The sequence below is a fragment of the Neofelis nebulosa genome, chromosome 4 (assembly GCF_028018385.1).
Source record: "Neofelis nebulosa isolate mNeoNeb1 chromosome 4, mNeoNeb1.pri, whole genome shotgun sequence".
In the NCBI taxonomy this organism is placed as follows: Eukaryota; Metazoa; Chordata; class Mammalia; order Carnivora; family Felidae; genus Neofelis; species Neofelis nebulosa.
Window position 1 is genome coordinate 626,129 of NC_080785.1, and position 27,720 is coordinate 653,848.

The 27,720-nt window shown below is 45.6% G+C and overlaps 1 protein-coding gene across 5 annotated transcripts in view; it reads left to right on the forward strand.

The window, feature by feature from the left end:
- PTPRN2 (protein tyrosine phosphatase receptor type N2) overlaps nt 1-27,720 on the forward strand; it is an 831,667-nt gene that overhangs the window by 68,445 nt on the left and 735,502 nt on the right. For all 5 annotated transcript variants that reach the window (XM_058723632.1, XM_058723627.1, XM_058723630.1 and 2 more), the window contains exon 2: nt 20,968-21,018. In XM_058723632.1, coding sequence (XP_058579615.1) covers nt 20,968-21,018 — 51 coding nt within the window. The remainder of the gene's footprint in view (nt 1-20,967; nt 21,019-27,720) is intronic.

The window sequence follows — 27,720 nt, forward strand, 5'->3', positions numbered from 1 at the left end:
ATCAATAAATTTAGTTTTCAGTGATAAAAATATTTAATGAAACATACACATGCAAGGTGATTGGACATATATTTTCAGTTGTGACCTAGTGTAAATCAATAAAAATTTGATTAAAAAAAAAGAAGTAAAAGGTGCAGGTTATAAAATTGCATGTACAGGATGATACCAGTACTTTTAAAGATTTTTTTAAAGTTTATTTATCTGTTTTGAGAGAGAAGCAGTGTGTGCCAGCAGGGGAGGGGCAGAGAGAGGTAGAGAGAGAGAGACCTAAGCAGGCTCCATGCTGTCAGCGCAGAGCTCAATGTGGGGTTTGATCCCACAAACTGCAAGACCATTACCCGTGCTGAAACCAACTGAGCTACCCGGTTGCCCCCAATCCTTATAGATATCCAAAGAAAAATGACTGGAAATAGGGGTGTCATTTCTGGGTGAGGAGGTCACTAGTATTACTTTCTTGTTGTGATTTTCTGCATTTTCTTCATTTTCTCGGCTTTTATGATATGAAAAATCTCCAATAATAGTTTAAATAAGCAGGTGAGAGAGAATGTGTAGTTTGTCCACAGCCACATGCTGATTTCTAGAACCTTCTATTCCTAAGCAGGAGCTGTTTCCAACACTTCACGTTGAATTTTTGGTGTTCGGTGCTATCATTTCTGTTTTCTCATCACCACAGAGCTCAGCTCATTGCTCTTCAGAGGAGTGCAAAGAAGGGATGCTTCCATTTTGGAAAAGGCTAACCTGGTGAGAAGGGGCACAAGCTCTGGCCTGCAACCGACCCCGCCTCTCCAGCCTCCCTTTTCTCCCTCTTTCCTCGGCTCTCAGCCAGCTTCATCACTCTCCAGTACCCTGGAGGGAGGTAGCCATGACTCAGATACAGATGGGAAGGATCTGTTTATTAATTTGCATGGGATGCACAGCTGGGAATCCAGAAAGACGTAGGCTGGGATTGGGAGTCAAGTAGGAATGTGATGTCTGAGGGAACAAGGACAGAGTCCTGCTCTTGGGGTTGGGAGGTTGGTGGTGGAAATGGTACAGGATGATCCAGGCTAGAGGGAGGTGGTTCCACTGTGGATCTGAAAAGGAAACAGCTTGTGTTCTAACATGAAGTCAGAACGCCATGGTGTGATGGGGTCCTGGAAAGGCTCAGTGCTCTAGGTGGTGGAGTCCAGGTTTGGGGGTGCATGGCTGCTCCTGTGAGAACCTTGTTGTAGGCAAGGCCACTCACACATTCCACGCAAGCTCTAAGCCAGTGCAGCGAGAAGGAAGGACTCTGAGGAAAGTGGTGGGCCTGGCAGCTTCAGAGCCAGTGAAGGCGGTTGTGTCCTGGGGCTGCAGTGGAGGTGGGCCATGTTCCCATGGGATCCTTTGATTCCTGCCCGTTTCTCCAAGCCAAGTTTCTAACCCCCTTTTGATTCTATAAACAACCTCTACTCCTTTTAATAAGCCAGGGCTAGCTAAGTTTTTTCTGTAAATAGGGTTCTTTAGACCCCTAGTCTCTGTCACAACTCTTCAACTTAGCTGTTGCAGGACAAAAGCAGCCATAACAAGATGTAAGCAGGTGGGTGGGCTGTGCTTCAATAATTTTATAATTATTTGTATAATTATTATTTATAATAATTTGTAAATTTTATTTACAAAAATGTAGGGCTGTGTTTTGCCTGCCCCTGAGTAAACCATTTTTTTTTATGCTGGAATCTACGAGAGTTGAGTCCTCTCTCTGACCTCCAGGCAGCTTGATGGACTCCAGCTCTCATGGTAGGAGGAAAGAGTCAGAACAAGGGAAAAGAATGTCTGTCCACCCAGGTGGCTGTACCACTCCTGAACCTCTGTTTAATTCTGATGAGTGCACCCATCCTAGGGTAGATCCACATGAGACAGGCAGTGTTGAGAGCGGAGAAGTTAGATTGGCAAAATGGTATGAAATCATATCATGTGAAATAATTGGGCATATTTAAGTTGAAGAAGAACAAACTTACACATTGGAAAGGCTGTCCTGTGGAAGGGGGGGTGGGAAGGGAACATGCATTCACTAAGAGATACTGTGTACCTATCACTTTGCTGGGTGGTTTGTTATCTCATTTCAAGAGGGAGAAGCTTTGCTCTGCATAATGCTAAGTATTGTAAGGGTTTGTAATGGAGGTTTCTAGGAGATAAGCTTACGATTAATAGAATAAAACCTTAAAATATTCAGAACTATCCCAACATGGATTTCCTCCTTAGTCATGAGTGATATTTCTATCTGGGCTGGTGTATATCCCACAGCTGAGTGGCTCACCCAGGGATGATGCCTCATTGGAAACAGGTGTAGCTCCTTCAGGCACGGAACTTTCTCACAGCTTACAGCTGTGCTTTTTACCCACAAAACAAGAGTAGCTAGTGTGCTTGTGCGAAATCCCAACAGTTTTAAGCAAATTTGTTTTCTTCCAGGATTCCTGCCTCCCAGACCTAGAATGTGGGACGATTTGAAAGAACAAAACCTTGCCCTTGGATTGTATGGGGTTAACCACAGGGATACCCGGCAGAAGGCAGGCTGTTCTCACACTTACAATTAGTCCATTAATCATGTCCTGGGTGAAGGAAGCCAAGTGTTGGGCCTTCTGAGCTGTGGTTGCTGTCTGCTGGTACTTAGAAGACCAAACGGTTCTGAGATATTAGAAGGCGCTAAGCAGTGCATTGTTTGCTTGGCCTCAACAGAGGACAGGAAAGGATTTGAGAATAAAATAAATTAACCTGGATGAGATTATAGAGGAAAGAATTATTTTCATGAGGAAATAGTGATCATATTCCCTGTGTGGTCTCAGAAAGTGGGTTGTTACTTGTTTATGTGTGCATGCACAAAGATGTCATGGTTAAAAGATGTCAAAATAATGAAAATAGAAAATACTAGACTAAACAAATGATAAAATTCTCATTACAGGAAGAACTCCCAGTATCTTTAGCACCCAATACACATATGAATTTCATTTATTAGAAAAAAAGTATTTATTTTAGGTGATCTCTATGCCTAACGTGGAGGCTCCCATCCCCAGGATCAGGAGTTTGCCTGCTCTTCCAGCTAAGCCAGCCAGGCTCCCCTACATTTTAACTTCTTAGAGAGGGACATCGGGGCACAGAATGTTCCAAATGCAATTGGACCGGAGCTTCTCACCACACTGGTTCCTACTGGACACGTTTGAGAAACTTTCTACCTGACCAGCTGTGTTAGGAATGGGGTCCTGGAGCATCGGCATTACCAGGAACTTGTTAGAATTGAAGACTCTCAGGGCCTACCCCACATCTACTAAGCCAGAAACTGAGAATGGGACCGGCAATCCATGTTTTAACAAGTCCTCTGGTCCTCAAGACTGAGAGCTTTTTAGGCAGGATGACTTCTACATCTTTACTGTAATTCTCTGGTTTAGTTTCCTCTATTCCACTGAGGTAACATGTGATGAAGGATTGCATTTCTTTTTTTTTTTTTTTTTTTTAATTTATTTTTGGGACAGAGAGAGACAGAGCATGAACGGGGGAGGGGCAGAGAGAGAGGGAGACACAGAATCGGAAACAGGCTCCAGGCTCCGAGCCATCAGCCCAGAGCCTGACGCGGGGCTCGAACTCATGGACCACGAGATCGTGACCTGGCTGAAGTCGGACGCTTAACCGACTGTGCCACCCAGGCGCCCCAAGGATTGCATTTCAAGTAGTTTGGCAAACATCAGCTGTGGTACCCTTCTTAAGAAGAAAGCATGGCCTTTTGCAGCTTTGAAGGTTCTGAGAAGTCTTGCAGAGGAGAATCCTGTTAAATTTCAGCTGACATTTTTCAAATGTGTCTGACTCCCAACCTTTTCTGAAAGGTACTTATTAACATACCAGGGCATGTGTCCTATAGGACATTATTGCCAGTTGGAGGTTGATAATTCCTGAGGTGAGTTTTACTCCGATATAGTTTTAAATCCTTTTTCTTGGTTCTGTCATTTTATCTACAGCGTAGAGTGGGATGTACAAACACACTGATGTTGAAATGTAACAAGTTAAACAGGACAAAAAAATTACGTTCAGATTCACTTCAGACTTTTCCTAAAACCAATCAAGCTCATCCTCTGATAAAATTCTTATGTGGGACTTCTGGAGATGACAGAGTTGGAGGACCCTAGGTTCACCTTGTGCCCCGGATACAACTAGATGATACCCACATCAGTGTAAACAACCCAGAAAATGTCGTGAAGACTGGCAGAACAGACTGTCCACAGCTAAATGTTGAGAAGAGACCACACTGAGGAGGGTAGGAAGGATGGAGATGAGGTTGGGAGCCAAAGGGACCTGTGGGACTGACTGTGGGAGGGAGGGACACCATGGGTGTGGGAAGGGAGAGGAACTGATTTGACACCAGGCATGCCAGGCATCCCAGTCATGGGGGACCCACATGGGAAGAACAAATCTCCATAACATTTGGCTTTGAAAACCAGGGAGGCTGGACAACCAATGGGGCTTAACACCTGGAATTTAAAAATCAGCCAGCTCAGCTCTGGGAGAGCCAGGAGAGCTAGAGGAAACTGAGTCCCTGCCCTTGAAGACACACCAATTCAACTACAGCCCCAGCAGTGGGCTGGGGGCACATAGCTAGTCTGACTGCAGGCCCTGCTCACCAAGTAAACTTCTCAGAGAACAACAAAGGGAAAGCATCCTTCAGTTAGTTGCTACTACATCTCTGGCAAATGCCTGGTCTGATGCAACTCAAGCTGATGGGGAACCCAGACTGGCCCAGGGACCAAACCCTGTCCACAACAGGCAAAAGAACCATTTTAGGTGACTGGACTGTAGGCAAACATGTCTCAACCACAAGAGTAGGGCACACGAAACACACATAGGAGACACTTCTGAAGTGCTAGGTTCTGGTGAATAGGGGACATTGCACTACAGGGCACCACTGGTCTTTTTCTTTAGGCCACTACTTTCCAGAGAAGAAGACACAGCTGACTTTCCTAACATACAGAAGCAGACACAGGGAATTAGACAAAATGAGGAGACAGAGGAATATGTCCCAAATGAAAGAACAGGACAAAATCACAACAAAAGAGCTAAATGAAACAAAGATATATAATATGCCTGATAGAGAATTTAAAGTAATGGTCATAAAGATACTCACTGGACTTGAGAAAAGAGTGGAGGACATCAGTGAGACCCTCCACAAAGACAAAATATAAAAAAAGAACCAATCAGAGATGAAGAGCACAATAAGTAAAATTAAAAATACACTAGATAGGATAAATAGCAGGATAGAGGAAGCAGAAGCATCAATCAGTGACCTGGAGGACAAAGTAATGGAAAGCAATCAAGCCAAACAGAAAAATGAGTAATAAAAGATGAAAATAGGGGTGGCTTTGCTGGCTCAGTTAGTAGAGTATTCAACTCTCGATCTCAGGGTTGTGAGTTCAAGCCCCATGTTGGATGTAGAGATTACTTAAAAATAAAATCCTAAAAAATAGATTAAGGGAACTCAGCAACACCATTAAGCAAAATCACATTTGCATTATGGGGGTCCCAGAAGGAGAAGTGAGAGAAAAGGGGCAGAAAGTGTATTTGAAGAAATAATAGCTGAAAACTTCCCTAATCTGGGAAAGGAAATAGACATCCAGGTCCAGGAGGCACAGAGAGCCCCCCCCCCCGCCCCCCCTGCCAAATCAACCCAAGGAGGTCCACACCAGGGCCCATACCAATTAAGATGGCAAATAGTAATAAAAAGAGAAGTTTAAAAGCAGCAGGAGAAAACAGTTACATACAAGGGAAACCCCGTAAGGCTAGCAGCTGATTTTTGCAGCAGAAATTTTGGAGGCCAGAAGGTAGTGGCATGATATATTTAAAGTGCTGAAAGGAAAAACCCTGCAACCAAGAATACTCTTATCTAGCAAGGCTGTCATTCAGAAAAGAAGGAGATATAAAGACTTTTTCAGACAAACAAAAGTGAAAGGAGTTCATAACCACTAAATCAGCCCTACAGGAAATGTTAAAGGGGACTCTGAGTGGAAAGGGAAGTCCTTAGGTGGAATAAGAAAAGTAGGAAGCATGAAAGCAGTAAAATTAAGTTTATTTATAAAAATTAGTCAAGGGACTCACAAAATAAAAGGATGTAAAGTATGACTATATACCTAAAATGTGGTGTGTGGAGGAGCAAAGAATGAGCTCATACTTAAGCAACCATCAACTTAATATAGGCTGGTATATGCATAAATGTTATATATAAACCTAATGGTAACTACAAATCAAAAACTGATAAACAGATAATGTAAAAAGTAAAGAGAAAGGAATCCAAGTATATTACTTAAGAGAGCAAACTGTGAAGGAAGACAGCAAGAGCAGAAATGGACAGAGAAGAACTCCAAAAACAAGCATAAAACAAGTAACAAAATGTCAAAAAGTATATACTTATCAGTAATTATTTTGAATGTAAATGGACTAAATATTCCAATCAAAAGACATAGGGTGACAGAATGGGTATAAAAGCGAGACTCATCTATATGCTGCCTACAAGACACTCAAGTTTTTTATTTTATTTTTTTATGAATATAATTTATTGTCAAATTGGCTTACATACAACTCCCAGTGCTCATCCCAACAAGTGCCCTCCTCAATGCCCATCACCCACTTTCCCCTCTCCCCCACCCCCCTCATTAACCCTCAGTTTGTTCTCTGTATTTAAGAGTCTTTTGTGGTTTGCCTCCCTCCCTCTCTGTTTGTAGCTATTTTTCCCCCTTCCCTTCCTCCATGGTCTTCTGTTAAGTTTATTAAGATCTACATATGAGTGAAAACATATGATATCTGTCCTTCTCTGACTGACTTATTTCACTCAGCATAATACCTTCCAGTTCCATCCACGTTGCTACAAATGGCATGATTTCATTCTTTCTCATTGCCAAGTAGTATTCCATTGTATATATAAATCACATCTTCTTTATCGATTCATCAGTTGATGGACATTTGGGCTCTTTCCATAATTTGGCTATTGTTGAAAGTGCTGCTATAACCGTAGGGGTACATGTGCCCTTATGAATCAGCACTCCTGTATCCTTTGGATAAATTTCCAGTAGTGCTACTGCTGGGTCATAGTATAGTTCTATTTTTAATTTTTTGAGGAACCTCCACACTGTTTTCCAGAGCGGCTGCACCAGTTTGCATTCCCACCAACAGTGCTAAAGAGATCCTTTTTCTCCACATCCTTGCCAACATCTGTTGTTTCTTGAGTTGTTCATTTTAGCCACTCTGACTGGAGTGAGGTGGTATCTCAATGTGGTTTTGATTTGTATTTCCTTGATGATGAGTGATGTTGAGCATTTTTTCATGTGTTGGTTGGTCATATGGTTGTCTTCTTTGGAAAAGTGTCTATTCATGTCTTCTGCCCATTTATTCACCGAATTATTTGCTTTTTGTGTGTTGATTTTGGTAAGTTCTTTATAGATTTTGGATGCTAACTCTTTATCTGATACATCATCTGCAAATATCTTCTCCCATTCTGTCGGTTGCCTTTTAGTTTTGTTGATTGTTTCCTTTGCAGTGCAGAAGCTTTTTATCTTGAGGAAGTCCCAATAGTTCATTTTTGCTTTTATTTCCCTTGCCTTTGGAGATGTGTTGAGCAAGAAAGTGCTGTGGATGAGGTCAAAGAGGTTGTTGCTTACTTTCTCCTCCAGGGTTTTGATGGCTTCCTGTGTCACATTTAGGTCTTTGATCCATTTTGAGTTTATTTTTGTGTATGGTATAAGAAAATGGTCTAATTTCATTCTTCTGCATGTTGCTGTCCAGTTCTCTTAGCACCATTTGCTGAAGAGACTGTCTTTTTTCCATTGGATACTCTTTCCTGCTTTGTCAAAGATTAGTTGGTGATACATTTGTGGGTCCAAGTCTGGGTTCTCTATTCTATTCCATTGGCCTATGTGTCTTGTTTTGTGCCAAAACCATACTGTCTTGATGATTACAGCTTTGTAGTAGAGGCTAAAGTCTGGGATTGTGATGCCTCCTGCTTTGGTTTTCTTTGTCAATATTACTTTGGCTATTTGGGGTCTTCTGTGGTTCCATACAAATTTTAGGATTGTTTGTTCTAGCTTTGAGAAGAATGCCAGTGCAATTTGATTGTGTAGATTGCTTTGGGCAGTGTTGACATTTTAACAATATTTATTTTTCCAATCCATGAGCATGGAATGTTTTTCCATTTCTTTGTATCTTTTTCCATTTACTTCATAAGTTTTCTATAGTTTTCAGCATACAGATCTTTTACATCTTTGGTTAGGTCTATTCTTAGGCATTTTATGGTTCTTGGTGCAATTGTAAATGGGATTAGTTTCTTGGGATCAATTTCTCTTTCTGTTGCTTCATCATTGGTGTATAGAAATGCAACCAATTTCTGTACATTGATTTTGTACCCTGAGACTTTGCTGAATTCATGTATCAGTTCTAGCAGCCTGTTGGTGGAGTCTTTTGGGTTTTCCCTGTAGAGTACCATGTCATCTGAAAAGTCAAAGTTTGACTTCTTCTTTGCCAATTTTGATGCCTTTTATTTCATTTTGTTGTCTGATTGCTGATGCTAGGACTTCCAACACTTATGTCACACAACAGTGGTGAGAGTGGACATTCCTGTCATGTTCCTGATCTCAGGGGGAAAGCTCTTAGTTTTTCCCCATTGAGGATGATATTAGCTGTGGTCTTTTCATATATGGCTTTTATGATGTTTAGATATGTTCCTTCTATCTCAACTTTCTTGAGAGTTTTTATTAAGAAAGGATGCTGTATTTTGTCAAATGCTTTTTCTGCATCTATTGACAGGATCATATGGTTCTTATCCTTTCTTTTATTAATGTGGTATATCACATTGATTGATTTGTGAATATTGAACCAGCCCTGCAGCCCAGGAATGAATCCCACTTGATCATGGTGAATGATTCTTTTTATATGCTGTTGAATTCGATATGCTAGTATCTTGTTGAGAATTTTTGCATCCATGTTCATCAGGGATATTGGCCTGTAATTCTCCTTTTTTGTGGGGTCTCTGTCTGGTTTGTGGATCAGGGTAATGCTGGCTTCATAGAATGAGTCCAGAAGCTTTCCTTCCTTTTCTACTTTTTGGAACAGCTTGAGAAGGATAGGTATTAACTCTGCTTTAAATGTCTAGTCGAATTCCCCTGGGAAGTCATCTGGCCCAGGACTCTTATTTGTTGGGAGATTTTTGTAACTGATACAATTTCTTCACTAGTTGTGGGTCTGTTGAAATTTTCTGTTTCTTCCCGTTTGAGTTTTGGTAGTGTGTGGGTGTTTAGGAATTTGTCCATTTCTTCCAGGTTGTCTAGTTTGTTGGCATATAATTTTTCATAGTATTCTCTGATACTTGTTTGTATTTCTGAGGGATTAGTTGTGATAAGTCCATTTTCATTTGTGATTTTATCTATTTGGGTCCTGTCTCTTTTCTTTTTGAGAAGTCTGGTTAGGGGTTTATCAATTTTATTTATTTTTTTCAAAAAACCAGGTCTTAGTTTCATTGATCTGCTCTACTGTTTTGTTTTGTTTGTTTGTTTTGAATTCTATACTGTTTATTTCTGCTTTGATCCCTATTATTTCTCTTCTTCTTCTGGCCTTGGTGTTTCTTTGCTGTTCTGCTTCTAGTTCCTTTAAGTGTGCTGTTAGATTTGTAGTTGGGATACTTCTTGTTTCTTGAGATAGGCCTGGATTGCAATGTATTTTCCTTTTAGGACTGCCTTTGCTGCATCCCAAAGGGTTTGGACTGTCATGTTTTCATTTTCATTTGTTTTCATATATTTTTAAATTTCTTCTCTAATTGTCTGGTTGATCCATTCATTCTTTAGTAGGATATTCTTTAATGTCCATGCATTTGGAGGTTTTCCAAACTTTTTCCTGTGGTTGATTTTAAGTTTCACAGCATTGTGATCTGAAAATGTGCATGGTATGATCTCACTTCTTTTATATTTATTGAGGGCTGTTTTGTGACCCAGTATGTGGTCTGTCTTGGAGAATGTTGCACGTGCACTCAGGAAGAATGTGTATTCTGCTGCTTTAGGATAAAAAGCTCTGAATATATGTCACGTCCATCTGGTCCAGTGTTTCATTCAGGGACATTGTTTCTTTACTGATTTTCTGCCTAGATGATCTGTCCATTGTTGTAAGTGGAATAGTAAAGTCCCCTGCAATTACCACATTCTTACCAATAATATTGCTTATGTTTATGATTGTTTTATACCTTTGGGTGCTCTCAAATTTGGTGCATAAACATTTGTAATTGTTAGCTCTTCTTGATGAATAGACCCCATAATTATGATATAATGCCCTTCTTTATCTCTTGTTACAGCCTTTAGTTTAAAATCTAGTTTGTCTGGTACAAGTATGGCTACTACAGCTTTCTTTTGACTTCCAGTAGCATGATAGATGGTTCTCCATCCCCTCACTTTCAATCTGAAAGTGTCCTCAGGTCTAAAATGGGTCTTGTAGACAGAAAATAGATAGGTCTTGTTTATTCCATTCTGATACCCTATGTCGTTTGGTTGGAGCATTTAGTCCATTTACATTCAGTGTTATTATTGAAATACATGGATTCAGAGTCATTGTGTTATTTTAGGTTTCATGCTTGTAGCTATGTCTCTGGTCCTTTGTGGTCTTTGCAACACTCACAGAGGCCCCTTAGGATTGCTGGTAGGGCTGGTTTAGTGGTGATGAACTCCTTCAGTTTTTGTTTGTCTGGGAAAACCTTTATCTCTCTTTCTATTCTGAATGACAGGCTTGCTAGATAAAGGATTCTTGGCTGCATATTTTTCCTATTCATAACATTGAATATTTCCTGCCACTCCCTTCTGGCCTGCCAAGTTTCAGGAGATAGGCCTGCTACTACCCTTATGTGTTTACCCTTGTAGGTTAAGGCCCGTTTGTCCCTACCTGCTTTCAGAATTCTCTCTTTATCTTTATATTTTGCCAGTTTCACTATAATATGTCATGCAGAAGATCGATTCCTGTTATGTTTGAAGGGAGTTCTCTGTGCTTCCTGGATTTCAGTGTTGGTTTCCTTCCCCAGATTGGGGAAGTTCTCAGATATGATTTATTCAAGTACACCTTCTGCCCCTTTCTCTCTCTCTTCTTCTTCTGGAATTTCTATGATATGGATATTATTCCGTTTCATTGAATCACTTAGTTCTCTATCTCCTCGTGGTCTAGGATTTTTTTTTATCTCTCTTTTTCTCAGCTTCATCTTTTCCCATAATTTTATCTTCTATCTCACCTATCTCCTCTCTCCCTCTTCAATTCTGGCTGTCACCACCTCTAGTTTATTTTGCACCTCATTTACAGCATTTTTAAATTCATCATGACTAATTTTTAGTTCCTTGATCTCTGCAGCAATAGATTCTCTGCTGTCTTCTATGCTTTTTTCAAGCCGAGCTATTAATCTTATGACTATTACTCTAAATTCTTGTTATATTGTTTATATCTGTTTTGATCGGTTCTTTAGCTGTCATTTCTTCCTGGGATTTCTTTTGAGGAGAATTCTTCTGTTTCGTCATTTTGGCTAGTTTTCTGTCCCTTACATGTTTTAAAACCTTGCTATGTGCCCTGTACCTGTGAGCACTACCATATTAAAGAAGGTCATACACTGTCCAGGGCCTTCAGGAGGCGTTTTTTGGCGTGTGTTACTTGCTCTCCATTGTTGGGACTTTGGTTGCTTTATCCCCCTACTGGTAGTGATGTTTTGGACCCTCCACCAGGTGTGCTTTGATTTGTTTGTTCAAGTAGCCCAGAGGGCAGGCAGGCCTGGCCCAGGAGCTCAGTGAGTGTGTGCCTGTGACGGGGAGGGGGCGGCAGGGGGTGTTGTCTCGGAGTCCAAGGTGGGGCCAGGAGCCGGGGCTGGCCTTGATTCTGCCACCGGGAGGTGCAGGAACCAGTCCACCAGTGTGGACAGTGGCACTAGGTGGCTGGGGCAGTGATGCCACCGTCTTCCCTTTCTACCCGTGTCCCTGCTCCCCCGTGTCTTCCTCCTCACTGAGTCCCTGCCGCTGCCACTGCCTCAGCCTGGGTGCTTCTTGGGCATCTCCTCTCCATCAAGGCTGGGCCGACCCTCAGGGACCATGCTGGAAAGTGAGGGGTTGTTGGCCATTTCCCGCAGCTGTTGTTGGCCATCATTAATCCTCTTCCTACTGCTTTTTCCACCTCCTGCTGGCTGCCTTGATGTAAGTTTTTTAATTAAAATTATTTCTACAAGCTGTACCCTTACTTCTTATTGGAAATGCATAACTCTGGGCTCCATGGCAGGTCTAGGGGATCAAATGTATATTTTATCAGGACCCCCAGTTGATATGAAATATGGTAAATACCATGATCTATCATGTGATGATGACAAAATGACTTAAGTCTACTAAGGAGGGTCCTGAGATTATACAACTATCGTAGTGGTCTGTGCATCAAGAATGGCCTGGAAACCAGATAAGTCAATCCAGCACTGCCAACAATCTTGTTTCCTCTTCAAGCCACGCATCTCACATATAATGGAAAGTTTGGCTGTGTCACCCATGTATGCCACCTCTCAGCAATCCTAGTTTTCACGTAGTTCACTTTATCCTGGCCTTCAATACTGCTCGATCTGGGGCATGTTCCTGACTGTCCCCATGGGGTTCTCTGAGTTTGCTTCCCCATATCTGTCTCCTTACAAAGTGGCTATTTGCACTCTCAGTATTTGACATTCAAGGCTCCTCATTAGATATTTTCCCAAAGCTTTCCTTTAGCTTTGTATCTATGGAAACAAGCTTAGAAATGCTTTCTTAATCCCAAAGAACAATTCAAGAAAATAATGCTTGTTTTGAAGATATTATTCCATCTCAGGAAGTAGAGGACAAAAAACAAAGAACCAGTCAAAAAAGCACTCAGAACACATAGAGTTGAAGCCCATCAAAGTAGTACAGCAAGATGTACGGTGTTCACAACACATTTCCCAACAATTAACTCCTGCACCTTAAAAATAAAACACAGAATTCTGGTAGATATCTTGAATTTGGAACAATTTATTCTTATTCTTAAGTATATGCAATGAAGAACTTGAAATCAAGGGAGTTACTCGAGATAAGAATTTAGTTTTTCTTTATTTTTGAAAAATGTCATAGGACTTGATGGTTGGCAGGTCCTGGCTCATGAGCCCCCTTCCAGAACAGGTATGGAGTTCTCTGTGTGCGAGACGCTGATTTTTGTCTTTAAAGTTTACTTATTTACTTTGAGAGAGCATGTGAGTAGGGGAGGAGGAGAGAGAGGGAGAGAGAGAATCCCAAGCAGGCTTTACGCTGGCAACACAGAGCCCAATACAGGGCTCAAACTCACGAACTGTGAGATCATGACCTGAGCTGAAACCGAGAGTTGGATGCTTAACCAACCTCTCGGAGAAGCTGATTTTGTGGATAGGTGGGCCAGCAGGAACTGCCTCAAGGTAGTGGCCCCTGCCTCAGACAAGAACTTTGTTTGCAGAAACAAAAGATGTGTGGCAGACCGTGGCCTTTTCAGCCCCTGATGAATGTAGATGTCACCTTCAGGGACAGAGTTAACCAAGCAAAGTTGTGGGGAGCTGGACTAGGGAGGACCAGTTGTCATGACCTGGTGATTTGTGTTGGTCCCCGGAGCCCGCCTCACTGACAGGCACCAGCTTGCCTGTGTTTGTGTGGGTTTCTCGCTGTGTCCCCCGCTGGGAAGGAAGCATGGATGTGGAGGGGCACTGAGCCTGCAGCTACCCTGTCACACAGAATGAGGTGAGAGAAGTTACCCTGAAGGTTTGCAGCAGGCAGTGCCTGTGAAGCCTACAGTAGAACAGATTTCAGCTCTCAGTTGCTCCTGGGCAGTTGACTGTAAGGCCATAGTAATACACACCAGTTGTGAATGGCTTTGGTCTCAGACCCCCATGTGCTCTTTGGCTCTGGAGACTGTCTTCTTCCTCTCAGTGGGATCACCAGCGTCCTGGATTGTGGTTTCTGCACCCAGACAGCACTGGGATGAACATGATGGGTAGAAGCCCTCCTACCCCGAAAGCCCCAAACCTCTAGATGCTTTGGGAGGGACATCACAGTGCCGCCTTCCTGTTCCCTTCTCATTCCCTCTCCCTCCTCCTCCCCACCTTCCCTTCCTCTCCCCCTCCTCTCTCTTTCTCTTTTGTCTTTGGAATCAGGACCACAGCTTTAATCTGGGATCTTGGGGGAAGGAGACAAGATATTGTGACTTCAGTGCAGGTTGCTGAGATGAGGGGTGTCTGAGCGCTGGTTTCAGGGCTGCTTCCTGCTCCCAGAAGTGCACAGCTCCTAGAAGTGCACGGCATCCCAGCCTCTGGTCTGAGGCTTTTTATTCTCTTGCTTGTTGTTCAGGGTCTATTCTAAAAGAAGCAGTTCTTAATGTGGAAAAGGTTTTCTATCCATGCTTGGATACTCCATCTGATTAAATGCATTTTTGCTTTTGATGTGATAGAAATGTTCAGGAAAACTACCGTGAGAGTACGGAATTTGTGGTTATGTGGGTCTGTGCCCATGGCATGGCGATGTTGGGAGCAATGACAGCAGGACCCTGTGCCAGGCACTATGGGCACTTTATCTTCACACCTGCTGAGTGCAGGGAACTCCCCGCGGCCCCCCCCCCCCCCCCGCATTCGCAGCTGAGACAACTGATCCAGAGAGGCTTTGCCAAGGCTGTGCGTCCACCATGGGGTAGAGCCAGGCCAATACTTCCTCACTCTGGATGGATGTTAAAAATGAGGATGACTTTTAAAAAGAATATTTCTTCAAATCTTACACCTTACTTTTCTTTGCTAATGCCGTTTCTAAAAGAGTATAATTTAATGTAATTCCCCAGAACCTCATGTTTTCACAGTCCTTACTGTTTTCTACCTGGGAGAGACTGATAAAATGGCTTTGGTGAGAATCACTGTTTTGATAAATTCTGGCACTGAAATGAAATTGATAAGATTATTGAAGGGCTCCACTAGACACAGTGACTGGGGGCTCATGGGGCTCAAGGCACAGTTGCTCTTTTCTAAAGGCCTGGACAAGCCAGGACAGGTACACAAAGTCAGGAACAAAAAACAGAGCACGTGGGGCTCTGTGGGGGATGCGGGCAGTGAGCTCTGCAGCACATTGGGCACAGTGGTCAGTGTGGGTGTCTGGTGAGGCTTCTAGTGCAAGTTAGCTGGGAAAGGAAAGTAAGGTTTATATTATTTAACTTTGCTATTATAAATGTATATTTAAATTCTACCCCTAACATGAGGCTCGAACTCGTGACCCAGAGATGAACAGTTGAATGCTCCACTGACTTAGTCCCTGCCTTATATTTTTGAAGTTACGAATTCTGTGTATGTTTCTTGCAAAAAGGTGGTACTGAAGTATGAAACACCTTCCCAGAGGCAGCTGTGAGGACTTGAGTGTCTTTCCTGAGACTGCTTCTTGGCATTTACATGACTCAGGCTGTTGCTATGCCGACCGGGGTGTGAGTGGGAAACCTAAAGAAGGCTGTTTCTACTGATGGTTTACCTGCTGCCGGCTGTAAAATAGGGGCCTCTGACGAATAACTGCTCAGTGACTACAGTGAGTGAGTGAGTGCAGTCAGTGGCTGGTGGGTTTCAAAGAAGACACATGCTTGGTAGAGACAGCAGGTGACGGCTTAGACCCTGGGTCCCGGTGTCCAGGTGACCTTTATCTCAGACTTTGCCTGGCACCAGCTGATACTCCGTTTCACACTGTCAGGTGCCAGCTCACATCACCTGGGCTTTATAGGCTTCTGTGAAATTGGTTTGACACCTTATTCAGAACTTCCTTTCTCCCCTGCAGCTGTCAGGGGCAGGGGTGAGGCTGCCCTCAGCCTCCACCTGCAGCTCACCGGAGCCTGTGCTCTCCCCCTGCCTCAGCAGAGACCAGCCCAGCACCTGCTCCTGTTGCTTTTGGAAGGGCTGCCCTTCTGACCTGGAGATTCCGGAGGTCATGGTGGAGGAGAGAGAACTGCCACCGTATGTGTGCACCCAGCTGCCACTCCCCTGGACCTCTGTCTGCTCGTGGGAGGACACCTCCTGCTGCCTAGCGAGTGGGCCAGGCCCGCCAGGCTCCTGGTCCAGGACAGGGCACAGTGCCTCCCTGCATGCTCTCGGGGCGCTCGGCCTTCACTTAATGAGGGTGAATATATTGATTACCAAATACCTGTAGCCGTTCACTGTGTTTTCATGCCACTTTTCCAGTACGAGGAGTATTTGAACCAAGGGAATGTTGCTGAGGTGTGGACTCCTCACATTTGGGAGCTGGGGCAGTGGAGAGTTCTTATTCGGTTTCTCAGCCCTGCACGCCCCGGAGTGATTCTTCATGCATTAAATCACCCAATTTACTGAGCGCTGTGCTCCAGGGACTCTTGGGGTAGCTGGGACTCCTGGCAGAGGACGAACAGGAACGGGAAGAATAGAAACTGTGAAAGCCCACCTGCGGGGGGTGAAATGGAGCTGAAAAAGGGTGTTTGTGCCCACCTCCAGGTCTGAGGTTTTACTGGGGACCACTGTGAACCAAGAGCTGTCCTCCCTCACCTGGCATCTGCTGTGGTGGAGACTGCAACCCAGAACCTGCCACAAAGGGTCACCCAATATCCTGCCGGTGCTGCAGCTGGGAAGGCTTTCCCGCTGCACTGAGGTAGTCAGATCTGTTCATTGCCTGGTTCCAATGGCTCACCTTGGCTTAAACATGAGCCTTCCTGTACAAATCACCACACACACGCACCGTCTTGCAGCTTTTAGATTATTTAGATGTCTGAGAGCCAAGAATCAGCTCCCAGAGAAAATGGTCTGGGTTAGTGGAGAACAAACAATGTATACACCAAATCAAGACCAAAATCAAAAACCAACAAAATAAATGATGTCTGTCCACTCCTGGGAACCCCTGAGGTGCAGCCAGGGGGTGTGCCCTGTGCCTGGACCTGTCTGCCACTGTTTATCTACTTCAGTGTCTGCTCTGAGACACGCCTCAGGTTGACTACTCTGGGGTGGTGCTCCTGGTAATTGTTGGCAGGATGGGCCCCGGGACAGACACGCTTTGCCCATACCCTTCGTTTCTGCATGTGGCTGAAGGCACCCGAGTCCAGGTGTCACCATCTGGCTGCTCTGTGAGGCCTCCCATCGCTTCCTGCTGGGGTGGGAGCTGCTCTGCAAAGCTCCAGGGAGCTGAGACAGGGTGTGGAGGCCAGGAGCAGAGCCACGGGCAAGCAGGAGCCCAGTGGTACTGCCTTAGGAGGAGCTATATGGTAAAAGGAGAAGCAGTGAGCAGGAGCAGGGGCTCTCCTTCCCGCCAAGGGTGCACGTGTGTGTGGTCACGGGCCAGATACTGGCAGAGATTTGCCTTTTTCTTTCCTTGGGTGTGTTCCAGGCCCACCGAAGAGCAAAGGTTGCAGGTGGAGGTAGGAGAAGGAATGAGAGTTGCGGGCTGGGATCTGGACAGAGGGCTCCACCAAGTAAGGTCCCAGTGGTGTGATGTGCCTGTGTCTGCCCTGGTGAACCCTTGTGTGGACGCAGACCCACCCCTCTTACTTGGAACAGCTTGCAGTAGTGGAGAAAGCACGTGTGGGGGGGGGGGGAGAGAGACCAGGCTTTGAGTCAGACTGTGGGTATATTCTTAACCTTCTCGAGTCCAGGTTTCCTTTTTTTGCAAAATGGGAGTAGGCATTGCAGTAGGCAACTGGGAGAGTCATTACGTTGTGTTGTTGTTTGCTTTGGGAGTGCTCAGTGAGAAGGGGGAGTGATCAAGTAAGAGAACTATGTATGAGAAGACTCCGTTATTTGTGAAAGATTGCCTTTGCGAAGAGATAACGTACTTGTTATACTAGTTATTAACGTGCATTTGAGTAGAATTCGCATGCCAGCTGGAGTTTGTCATCATTTTATTTGGCTGTCATACTAAATCTTTCTTGGCTTAGTAGCATTATCAGCTCTCAGTCTTTAAAAAAATTTTTTTTAATGTTTATTTGTTTTTGAGAGAGAGAGAGAGAGAGAGAGACAGAGTGCGAGCCGGGAGGGGTAGAGAGAGAAGGAGACACAGGATCTGAAGCGGGATCCAGGCTCTGAGCTGTCAGCACAGAGCCTGATGTGGGGCTCGAACTCACAAACTGTGAGATCATGACCTGAGCCAAAGTTGGACGCTTAACCAACTGAGCCACCCAGGCTCCCCATCAGCTCTCAGTGTTAAGAAGATTTCCTGAGAATACTTGGGTTCTAAGCCATGTCCCAGTGGCTTTGTACAAGATACAGTCACTGCTCCTGTTCATATGGTCCATCTGAGAGACAACCTGTTTTATTGTTTGGTGAGAGAATTCATTTTACTTTGATCTTTTTCTTACATTCGGTCACAGAACCTCTCCTATTCTGCTAGTGTGCACTGGCATCCATCTCAGTGCCTCTGCAAACACCTGTGGGAGGGAGGGAGCTTGGGAAAGAGCAGACCCTGGAGGGTAGTCAGCTTGCCTGTGGGTGGGCGGAATACTGGTGATGCGGATTGCTGGGCTGGGGCCTTCGATTTTCAGGCCACTCTCCCCTCTACAGCAGCATCCCAGTCTGGAGGGGACACCCTCCGAGTGGAAGGGCTGCAGTGGGGATTCGTGCAGCTGTGGGTCGGCAGTTAACTGGCCAGGGCGTGGGAATCCTGCCTGTGTGGGCTCTTTCCACCACAAAATACAAAACCCTTTCTAAATGTCTCAGGAATGATGGGAGGCAGAGCTGGCCTGGCTCTGCAGAATTGCTGGATCTTTTTCTGTTTGAATAGGCAAAGAAAAAGAGGCATCAAGGTGGTGACGCAATCTTGCGCAGTATTCTGAGAAAATAAAGGGGAAGCAGAATTAGGACTAAAAAGATTTGGTATGCACATCTGTGAGTGTATTGTGAGTGTGTGTGATGTGTCTGCCTGTGTGTATCTGTCAGCGTGCGTGTGTGTTCTGAAGCTGGAGGGAAATCTGTGGATAGATGCATAAGGGGTGTTCCCACCTTCACAGCTGGTCTCTGGGTGGTCAGCCAAGGGAGCAGTTTGAGCATTTTGGAAATGCTGCCTTTGTTTTCATGGAAAGGGGGGATACCACCATCAAAGCTGAGCAATTCTGGCTGTAAGCTCTGGGCACCAAGATGGACTGCTTCACGGGCCTGCTTCACAGGTTTAACTGCCTGGCTTTGGAGTCGCACCTGGTCTTGAGGCCATTCACGAGCTCGACTGTGAGATTGCTGTGTGAACAAATCGACTTTGGAGCCGTGCCCAGCCTGCCAAGGGAGAGGGAGGTGGGTGCCGCTGGAGAAGGAAGTGTGTCGGATGGAGAGCACGGGGCGGGGCCAAGTGTCTCACACAGATGTCTTTTTCTTTCTATGATTTATGGTCGTAATTAGTGTTAGTAGGTGGCTGACACGTAAAATGAAATATGGCCTTTCTTAATTTTAGAGCAGATAACAACACAAATAAATTAGCATATTGCATGGTGGGGTGGAGTATGCTTAACGCTTGCAGCTCTGCTGATAAACAACTTGAAATACTGCTGGTAGAAGTCTCTCTGCCGCATTTTTTAACCAGTTCCCTGTAAAGGATGGAATGAGGCACGCGCAGATAGCAGGTTGTTGAGGGTCAGGATTCAAGTGTTAATTGCGGTGCGTTTCTCCTTCCAATTGAGTCTAATTGTCAGCTGTGATTAGAGCAGCACAGGAAGTGGGGAAAGGCTTCTTCCTGCTGCCTTTCCTCACAGTCTGTCATCTGCAAGTTCCATGTGACAAACAGGGTTGTTAATGTGAGTGAGTGGTGGGCCTGAGCATGGGGCTGCTCCTCCACGGTCTTCTGTGGCACTGGCAATGCGCTGGGATGGTCCTGGGCATAGAGAAGGGAGCATGTGGCCCTCTGAGCATCTGGGGCAGTGGGAGGGGCGACCAGACTGCCCAGGCTCCTTGCGAGACCCTGGGTGGTTTGCATCTGTTCTTCCGGCAGAGACCATCTCCTGGGTGGCTGGACTTGAGTCTTAAAGATCAGGCAGCCTGATTGTCCTGCTCATGAGACTGAGACTGGATGGGCCCGTTGCCTTTCTCAGGGTCACTACTTCTGGGGGAACAAGATTGGATGCAGGTCTTGCTAACTCTCAGTGGTGGCTAACCGTCTTTTGGATGGTTCTTGGCAGTTTTCCTTCCAGTCTGTTGTACCTTTCCCACCTCACAGGGCCTGCTGTGGGTACTCAGTGGGGAGGGCCTGTGAATGAGAGGCCCCAGGGGGCAGAGCCAGGGGGAGTGGGGAACAGGGGCGCAGTAACAGACAGACAGCAGCACGCGGTCAGTTCGTGGATGAAGTGGGCAGCGATGTGTGTTCCAACCAGACAAAGACAGGACGTGATATTTGTCATGAGATTATATGTTGCTTCAGGAAAGCAGACCCTTTGCTTTGAGTTGAGGCCCAGGTGGCTGACTGAGGGGCATCTCCCTGGGTTTGTGCTCCGGGCCTGTGGGCTTCTCCCAGGGAGCGCGGGGACTGTAAGATCTCTCTCTTGAATTGTTGTAAGGGCACAGTGAAACTGCTTATTCTTGTGAATTCATGGCAGCGCTGTCCCGTTAGATGCTGCTCCTCTACTTCTAGAACAGAAGCTGCTTTCGTAGCTTCTCCAGTCCTGTTTTTGTGCCTTCCTCAACCCGTATTTGTTTCAGGGAATGCTTCAACTCTGTGGATTTTACAGCAGTTCCCCAGTGAGCAAATTAACAATCAGAGACTGTACAGTGACCCAGGGGGTGGGTCCCCTCATAGTTAATAACCTCTTCCTAACCTGCCGTTCTCTTTTGTGTATCCTGCTGCTTTCTAGCATCTGCATTATCTCAACGAAGTCAGATCCAAAGAGCCTGTGTGTGTCCGCGTCGTTTCTTCGAGACTCGGGAGTCAGTGGCTGTAATGGCCCTGGAGAGCCGCACTGTTCTTTGTAGCGCTGACTCATTTCTCTTTTGTCTTTCCTCCCCAGGCTGTTTGTTCGAGGATGGCCTCTGCAGACCGTCTGAGACCTGCGTGAATGGTAAGTGTGCGAGTCCCAGCCGACACGCAGCTGTGGGTGTGGGCTTGCCTCTACCCTGCTAACCGCGGATGGGGCTCACCATGTGGAGGGAACATTCTGGGTGAGGTTCATTTTCTTTGATGCTCGCGAAGAGAGTTGTGGAGCTGAAACTTCTCTGGGCGTGATTAAAAGGTTAATGGAAACCTAACGGAAGTGGAACACGTCGTTTATATGCACGTGTGTGTGTCTGCGTCTACATCTGCATCTGTACCCAGGATTTACGGCTGCTCACCAGCAGCTTTACAACAGTAGGTGATGGAATCGGGTGCCCCGACTCCGGCTGGAACTGCCACATCCCTCAGCCTAGTTTTGCTCCCCCAGCAGGAAGCCGTTCATCCTTTAGACCACCTGTTTTGTTCTCATCAGGAAGAGAAGAGATGTCTGGTACTTTGTGTTTTCAGGTAGAGCTCTGAGCCCCGCCAGTAGCTGGGTCTGGAGGGGTGGGAACGTGAGCTTCCCTCCACCACATGCCCTGCCCAGGAGAGACCTGTGTGCTGTGTGATGGCAGCAGATCTGGGGCAGTGTGCCATTGGGTCGTGGCCTTCAAATACTAAGGGAGGGGTTAGGGTACAACACCTGCACAGGGGCTTTGCCCTGTACTGCTTCTCCTGAAGCCACACGGAGTCTGCAGGTGGGCCCGGGTAGCTGTGGGAGGACCCATGTGCGGGGCGCGCCTGTTTTCCTACTGCTCCTGGTCTCCCCAGGTAGTTCAGGGAGTGTGTTTTGGGTGTGGATTTTGTTGTCGCCTGGAGCCTGCCACAGATGTCTCTGACTGCCCCTGTTCTCTGTGCAAACGCGGGTGTCTGTGGGTGGAACCTGGCTCACAGAGGACCTAGACCCTGGAAGCCCTCCACGAGTAAAAGGTGCCTTGTGCCTGACCACCCCTGAGCTCAGTTGGTCCTTGCTGGGCCCACATGGGACACATTTGAGGGTCTGAAAGTAAAAAAACAGGTGCTTTGAGTGTCCCTTGGAGTGAACAGTGCTGTGGACCAGACCTGGGATTTCAGGGCTGGGAACAATCATGCTTGTGTCCTGCTAGCTCATGTGCCATGGGGACAAATTGCTGACAACCCTGGATAGTTTGTTTTGTGTGTGTGTGTGTGTTTTCGGGGATTGGGGGAAGTTCTGTGCAGACTGTGATAATGGTGACTTAGGCTGGGGGAGAGTACATTAGAACCTCCATGATGGCAGGATGTGGAGTGTTCAGCCGTGTGGCCCTGCCAGCTTGAGCGCCTCCAACTCTTATACACAGTCAGGCCTCTCCCTTGCCCTCCCCTCCCGGGCTGCTTGTGATTGTACCCCGTGAAGCTTTTATTTGGAAGCAGGTTTTTTTTTTTTTTTTTAACGTTTACGTATTGTTGAGAGAGAGAGTCAGAGCATGAGCGGGAGAAGGGCAGAGGAAGAGGGAGACACAGAATCCAAAGCAGGCTCCAGGTTCTGCGCTGTCAGCACAGAGCCCAACGCAGGGCTCAAACTCATAAGCTGTGAGATCATGACCTGAGCTGAAGTTGGACGCTTAACCAACTGAGCCACGCAGGTGCCCTGGGAAGCAGGTTTTAAAAAATAATCTTACTTGTAAAAATGTGTCACCTGCCTTCAGTGAAGTTTGACTGTAAAGAAAATAGCTATGTGCATGTTTAATTAAATTGGGGATGTAAGCGGCAGCAGCACAATGGAAACTATAGTTTCGGTCACTCTCCTTTGTCCTTGACAAAAAGCAGGCCTGGAATCATAACTGTCGTGGGCGTTTTCCTTCCCTAACCTCAACTTGCCTTCCTGGCAGGAACTCATATTAACATTATGTAAGATAACAGCTTTGAGTTCTTTGGAAAAAGAAAGCAATTTAATTTTTTTTTTTCAACATTTTTTATTTATTTTTGGGACAGAGAGAGACAGAGCATGAACGGGGGAGGGGCAGAGAGAGAGGGAGACACAGAATCGGAAGCAGGCTCCAGGCTCCGAGCCATCGGCCCAGAGCCTGACGTGGGGCTCGAACTCACGGACCGCGAGATCGTGACCTGGCTGAAGTCGGACGCTTAACCGACTGCGCCACCCAGGCGCCCCGAAAGCAATTTAAATGTAAATATATATGCAGGCTTTGATTTATGGAGACAGACAATATTTGATATTTTTTCTAATACAGCTAAAGTCTACGAAATAGCAAAGCAGGCATCATCCAATCTCACAAAATTGTGTGCTATGAGTAGCTGATGGGGAGTTAGTAAGGAAAACATGCTGTCTGGATCTGTGGTTGCCACTTCATTCACCCTACAGGCGAGTGGGGCAAGCAAGGAGGCGTGGCCCAGCAGCCCTGTAAGGATACAGAGGGCAGGCCCTTTTGGGGAGTCTAGAATGTTCTGTGGTCAGACACAGGTTTCTTCTCTTTTCTTTCCCCTCCCTTTCCTTTTCTTACAATGGAGAGAGAAATATATATACCTATTAACCTTACATATATTTTCAAAGTGTCCAATAGATCTTTGAAATCACAATTAAAATTAAAATTTTTGCATGGGATAATGTACTTTATAAAGAGAGTCAGTGGGGCTCCTGGGTGGCTCAGTCGGTTGAGAGTCCGACCTCAGCTCGGGTCATGATCTCATGGTCCGTGAGTTCGACCCCCGCATCGGGCTCTGTGCTGGCAGCTCAGAGCCTGGAGCCTGCCTCGGATTCTGTGTCTCCTTCTCTCTCTCTGCCCCTCCCCTGCTCATGCTCTGTCTCTCTCTCTCTCTCTGTCAAAAATAAATAAACATTAAAAAAAATGTCAAAAGATAAACATACTTACCAGCTCACGCATCTGAAGATGGCTACTGTAAAAGAACAAAAACAGAAAATATCAAGTGTTGGTGAGGATGTGGGGAAATGGACCCCTAGGGCATCATTGGTGGGAATGTACAATGGTGCAGCTGCCAGGTTCCTCAAAAAATTAAACACAGACTTACCATATGATCTAGCAATCTCAAAAGAATACCCCAAAGAATGGAAAGCAGGGACTCAAATAGATATTTGCAAACCCATGTTCACGGCAGCCTCATTCACAGAAGTCAGGTGGTAGAAACGACCCAAATGTCCATCGCCAGATGGATGGATGAACAAATGTAGTATAGATGTACAACAGAGAATCATTCCGCCTTGGAAAGGAGGGAAATCCTGACACCTGCTACAGGATGGCCGCACCTGAAGGACATGATGCTCATCATGTGAGCAAAGCCAGTCACAGAAGGACAACTGCCCTGTAATTCTACTTCTACGAGGTCCCTGGAGCCGCCAGATCCATAGAGACAGAGAGGAGAGGGTGGGCGCTGGGGAAGGGGGATGGGGAGTTAGTGTCTAATGGGGACAGAGTTTCAGTTTGGGAAGATGGAAAGTTCTGGAGATGATAGTGGTGATGGTTGCACAACAGTGTGAACATGCTCAGTGTTGCGGAACTGTGCGCTTAGAAATGGTTTCGATGCCACATTTTATGTTATTAGTCATGTTATTTAATATCACAATTAAAAACAAGATAACCGGGGGAGGTTGGAAGATGGCGGCGTAGGAGGACGCTGGGCTCACCGCGCGTCCTGCTGATCACTTAGATTCCACCTACACCTGCCTAAAGAACCCAGAAAACCGCCAGAGGATTAGCAGAACGGAGTCTCCGGAGCCAAGCGCAGACGAGAGGCCCACGGAAGAGGGTAGGAAGGGCGGCGAGGCGGTGCGCGCTCCACGGACTGGCGGGAGGGAGCCGGGGCGGAGGGGCAGCCTGCCGGCCAAGCAGAGCCCCCGAGTCTGGCTGGCAAAAGCGGAGGGGCCGGACGGACTGTGTTCCGACAGCCAGTGCGACTTAGCGTCTGGGAGGTCAGAAGTGAACAGCTCTGCTCAGAAAGCGGGAAGGCTGGAGGACAAAGGGAGGGAGAGCTGCTGAGCCCCCGGACGACAGAGCTCAGTTTGGTGGGGAACAAAGGCGCTCGCCAGCCCCATCTCCCCCGCCCATCCCCCAGCCAAATCCCAAAGGGAACCAGTTCCTGCCAGGGAACTTGCTCTCTCCGCGCAAACACCCAACTCTGTGCTTCTGCGGAGCCAAACCTCCGGCAGCGGATCTGACTCCCTCCCGCTGCCACAGGGGCCCTCCTGAAGTGGATCACCTAAGGAGAAGCGAGCTAAGCCTGCCCTTCCTGCCCCCGTGCACCTTGCCTACCCACCCCAGCTAATACGCCAGATCCCCAGCACCACAAGCCTGGCAGTGTGCAAGTAGCCCAGACGGGCCACGCCACCCCACAGGGAATCCCGCCCCTAGGAGAGGGGAAGAGAAGGCACACACCAGTCTGACTGTGGCCCCAGCGGTGGGCTGGGGGCAGACATCAGGTCGGACTGCGGCCCCGCCCACCAACTCCAGTTATACACCACAGCACAGGGGAAGTGCCCTGCAGGTCCGAACCACTCCAGGGACTATCCAAAATGACCAAACGGAAGAATTCCCCTCAGAAGAATCTCCAGGAAATAACAACAGCTAATGAACTGATCAAAAAGGATTTAAATAATATAACAGAAAGTGAATTTAGAATAATAGTCATAAAATTAATCGCTGGGCTTGAAAACAGTATAGAGGACAGCAGAGAATCTCTTGCTACAGAGATCAAGGGACTAAGGAACAGTCACGAGGAGCTGAAAAACGCTTTAAACGGAATGCAAAACAAAATGGGAACGACGACGGCTCGGATTGAACAGGCAGAGGAGAGAATAGGTGAACTAGAAGATAAAGTTATGGAAAAAGAGGAAGCTGAGAAAAAGAGAGATAAAAAAATCCAGGAGTATGAGGGGAAAATTAGAGAACTAAGTGATACACTAAAAAGAAATAATATACGCATAATTGGTATCCCAGAGGAGGAAGAGAGAGGGAAAGGTGCTGAAGGGATACTTGAAGAAATAATAGCTGAGAACTTCCCTGAACTGGGGAAGGAAAAAGGTATTGAAATCCAAGAGGCACAGAGAACTCCCTTCAGACGTAACTTGAATCGATCTTCTGCACGACATATCATAGTGAAACTGGCAAAATACAAGGATAAAGAGAAAATTCTGAAAGCAGCAAGGGATAAACGTGCCCTCACATAGAAAGGGAGACCTATAAGACTCGTGACTGATCTCTCTTTTGAAACTTGGCAGGCCAGAAAGGATTGGCACGATATCTTCAGTGTGCTAAACAGAAAAAAACATGCAGCCGAGAATCCTTTATCCAGCAAGTTTGTCATTTAGAATAGAAGGAGAGATAAAGGTCTTCCCAAACAAACAAAAACTGAAGGAATTTGTCACCACTAAACCAGCCCTACAAGAGATCCTAAGGGGGATCCTGTGAGACAAAGTACCAGAGACATCACTACAAGCATAAAACATACAGACATCACAATGACTCTAAACCTGTATCTTTCTATAATAACACTGAATGTAAATGGATTAAATGCGCCAACCAAAAGACATAGGGTATCAGAATGGGTAAAAAAACAAGACCCATCTATTTGCTGTCTACAAGAGACTCATTTTAGACCTGAGGACACCTTTAGATTGAGAGTGAGGGGATGGAGAACTATTTATCATGCTACTGGAAGCCAAAAGAAAGCTGGAGTAGCCATACTTATATCAGACAAACTAGACTTTAAATTAAAGGCTGTAACAAGAGATGAAGAAGGGCATTATATAATAATTACAGGGTCTATCCACCAGGAAGAGCTAACAATTATAAATGTCTATGCGCCGAATACCGGAGCCCCCAAATATATAAAACAGTTACTCATAAACATAAGCAACCTTATTGATAAGAATGTGGTCATTGCAGGGGAGTTTAACACTCCACTTACAGAAATGGATAGATCATCTAGACACACGGTCAATAAAGAAACAAGGGCCCTGAATGACACATTGGATCAGATGGACTTGACAGATATATTTAGAACTCTGCATCCCAAAGCAACAGAATATACTTTCTTCTCGAGTGCACATGGAACATTTTCCAAGATAGATCATATACTGGGTCACAAAACAGCCCTTCATAAGTTTACAAGAATTGAAATTATACCATGCATACTTTCAGACCACAATGCTATGAAGCTTGAAATCAACCACAGGAAAAAGTCTGGAAAACCTCCAGAAGCATGGAGGTTAAAGAACACCCTACTAAAGAATGAGTGGGTCAACCAGGCAATTAGAGAAGAAATTAAAAAATATATGGAAACAAACGGAAATGAAAATACAACAATCCAAACGCTTTGGGACGCAGCGAAGGCAGTCCTGAGAGGAAAATACATTGCAATCCAGGCCTATCTCAAGAAACAAGAAAAATCCCAAATACAAAATCTAACAGCACACCTAAAGGAAATGGAAGCAGAACAGCAAAGGCAGCCTAAACCCAGCAGAAGAAGAGAAATAATAAAGATCAGAGCAGAGATAAACAATATAGAATCTAAAAAAACTGTAGAGCAGATCAACGAAACCAAGAGTTGGTTTTTTGAAAAAATTAACAAAATTGACAAACCTCTAGCCAGGCTTCTCAAAAAGAAAAGGGAGATGACCCAAATAGATAAAATCATGAATGAAAATGGAATTATTACAACCAGTCCCTCAGAGATACAAACAATTATCAGGGAATACTATGAAAAATTATATGCCAACAAATTGGACAACCTGGAAGAA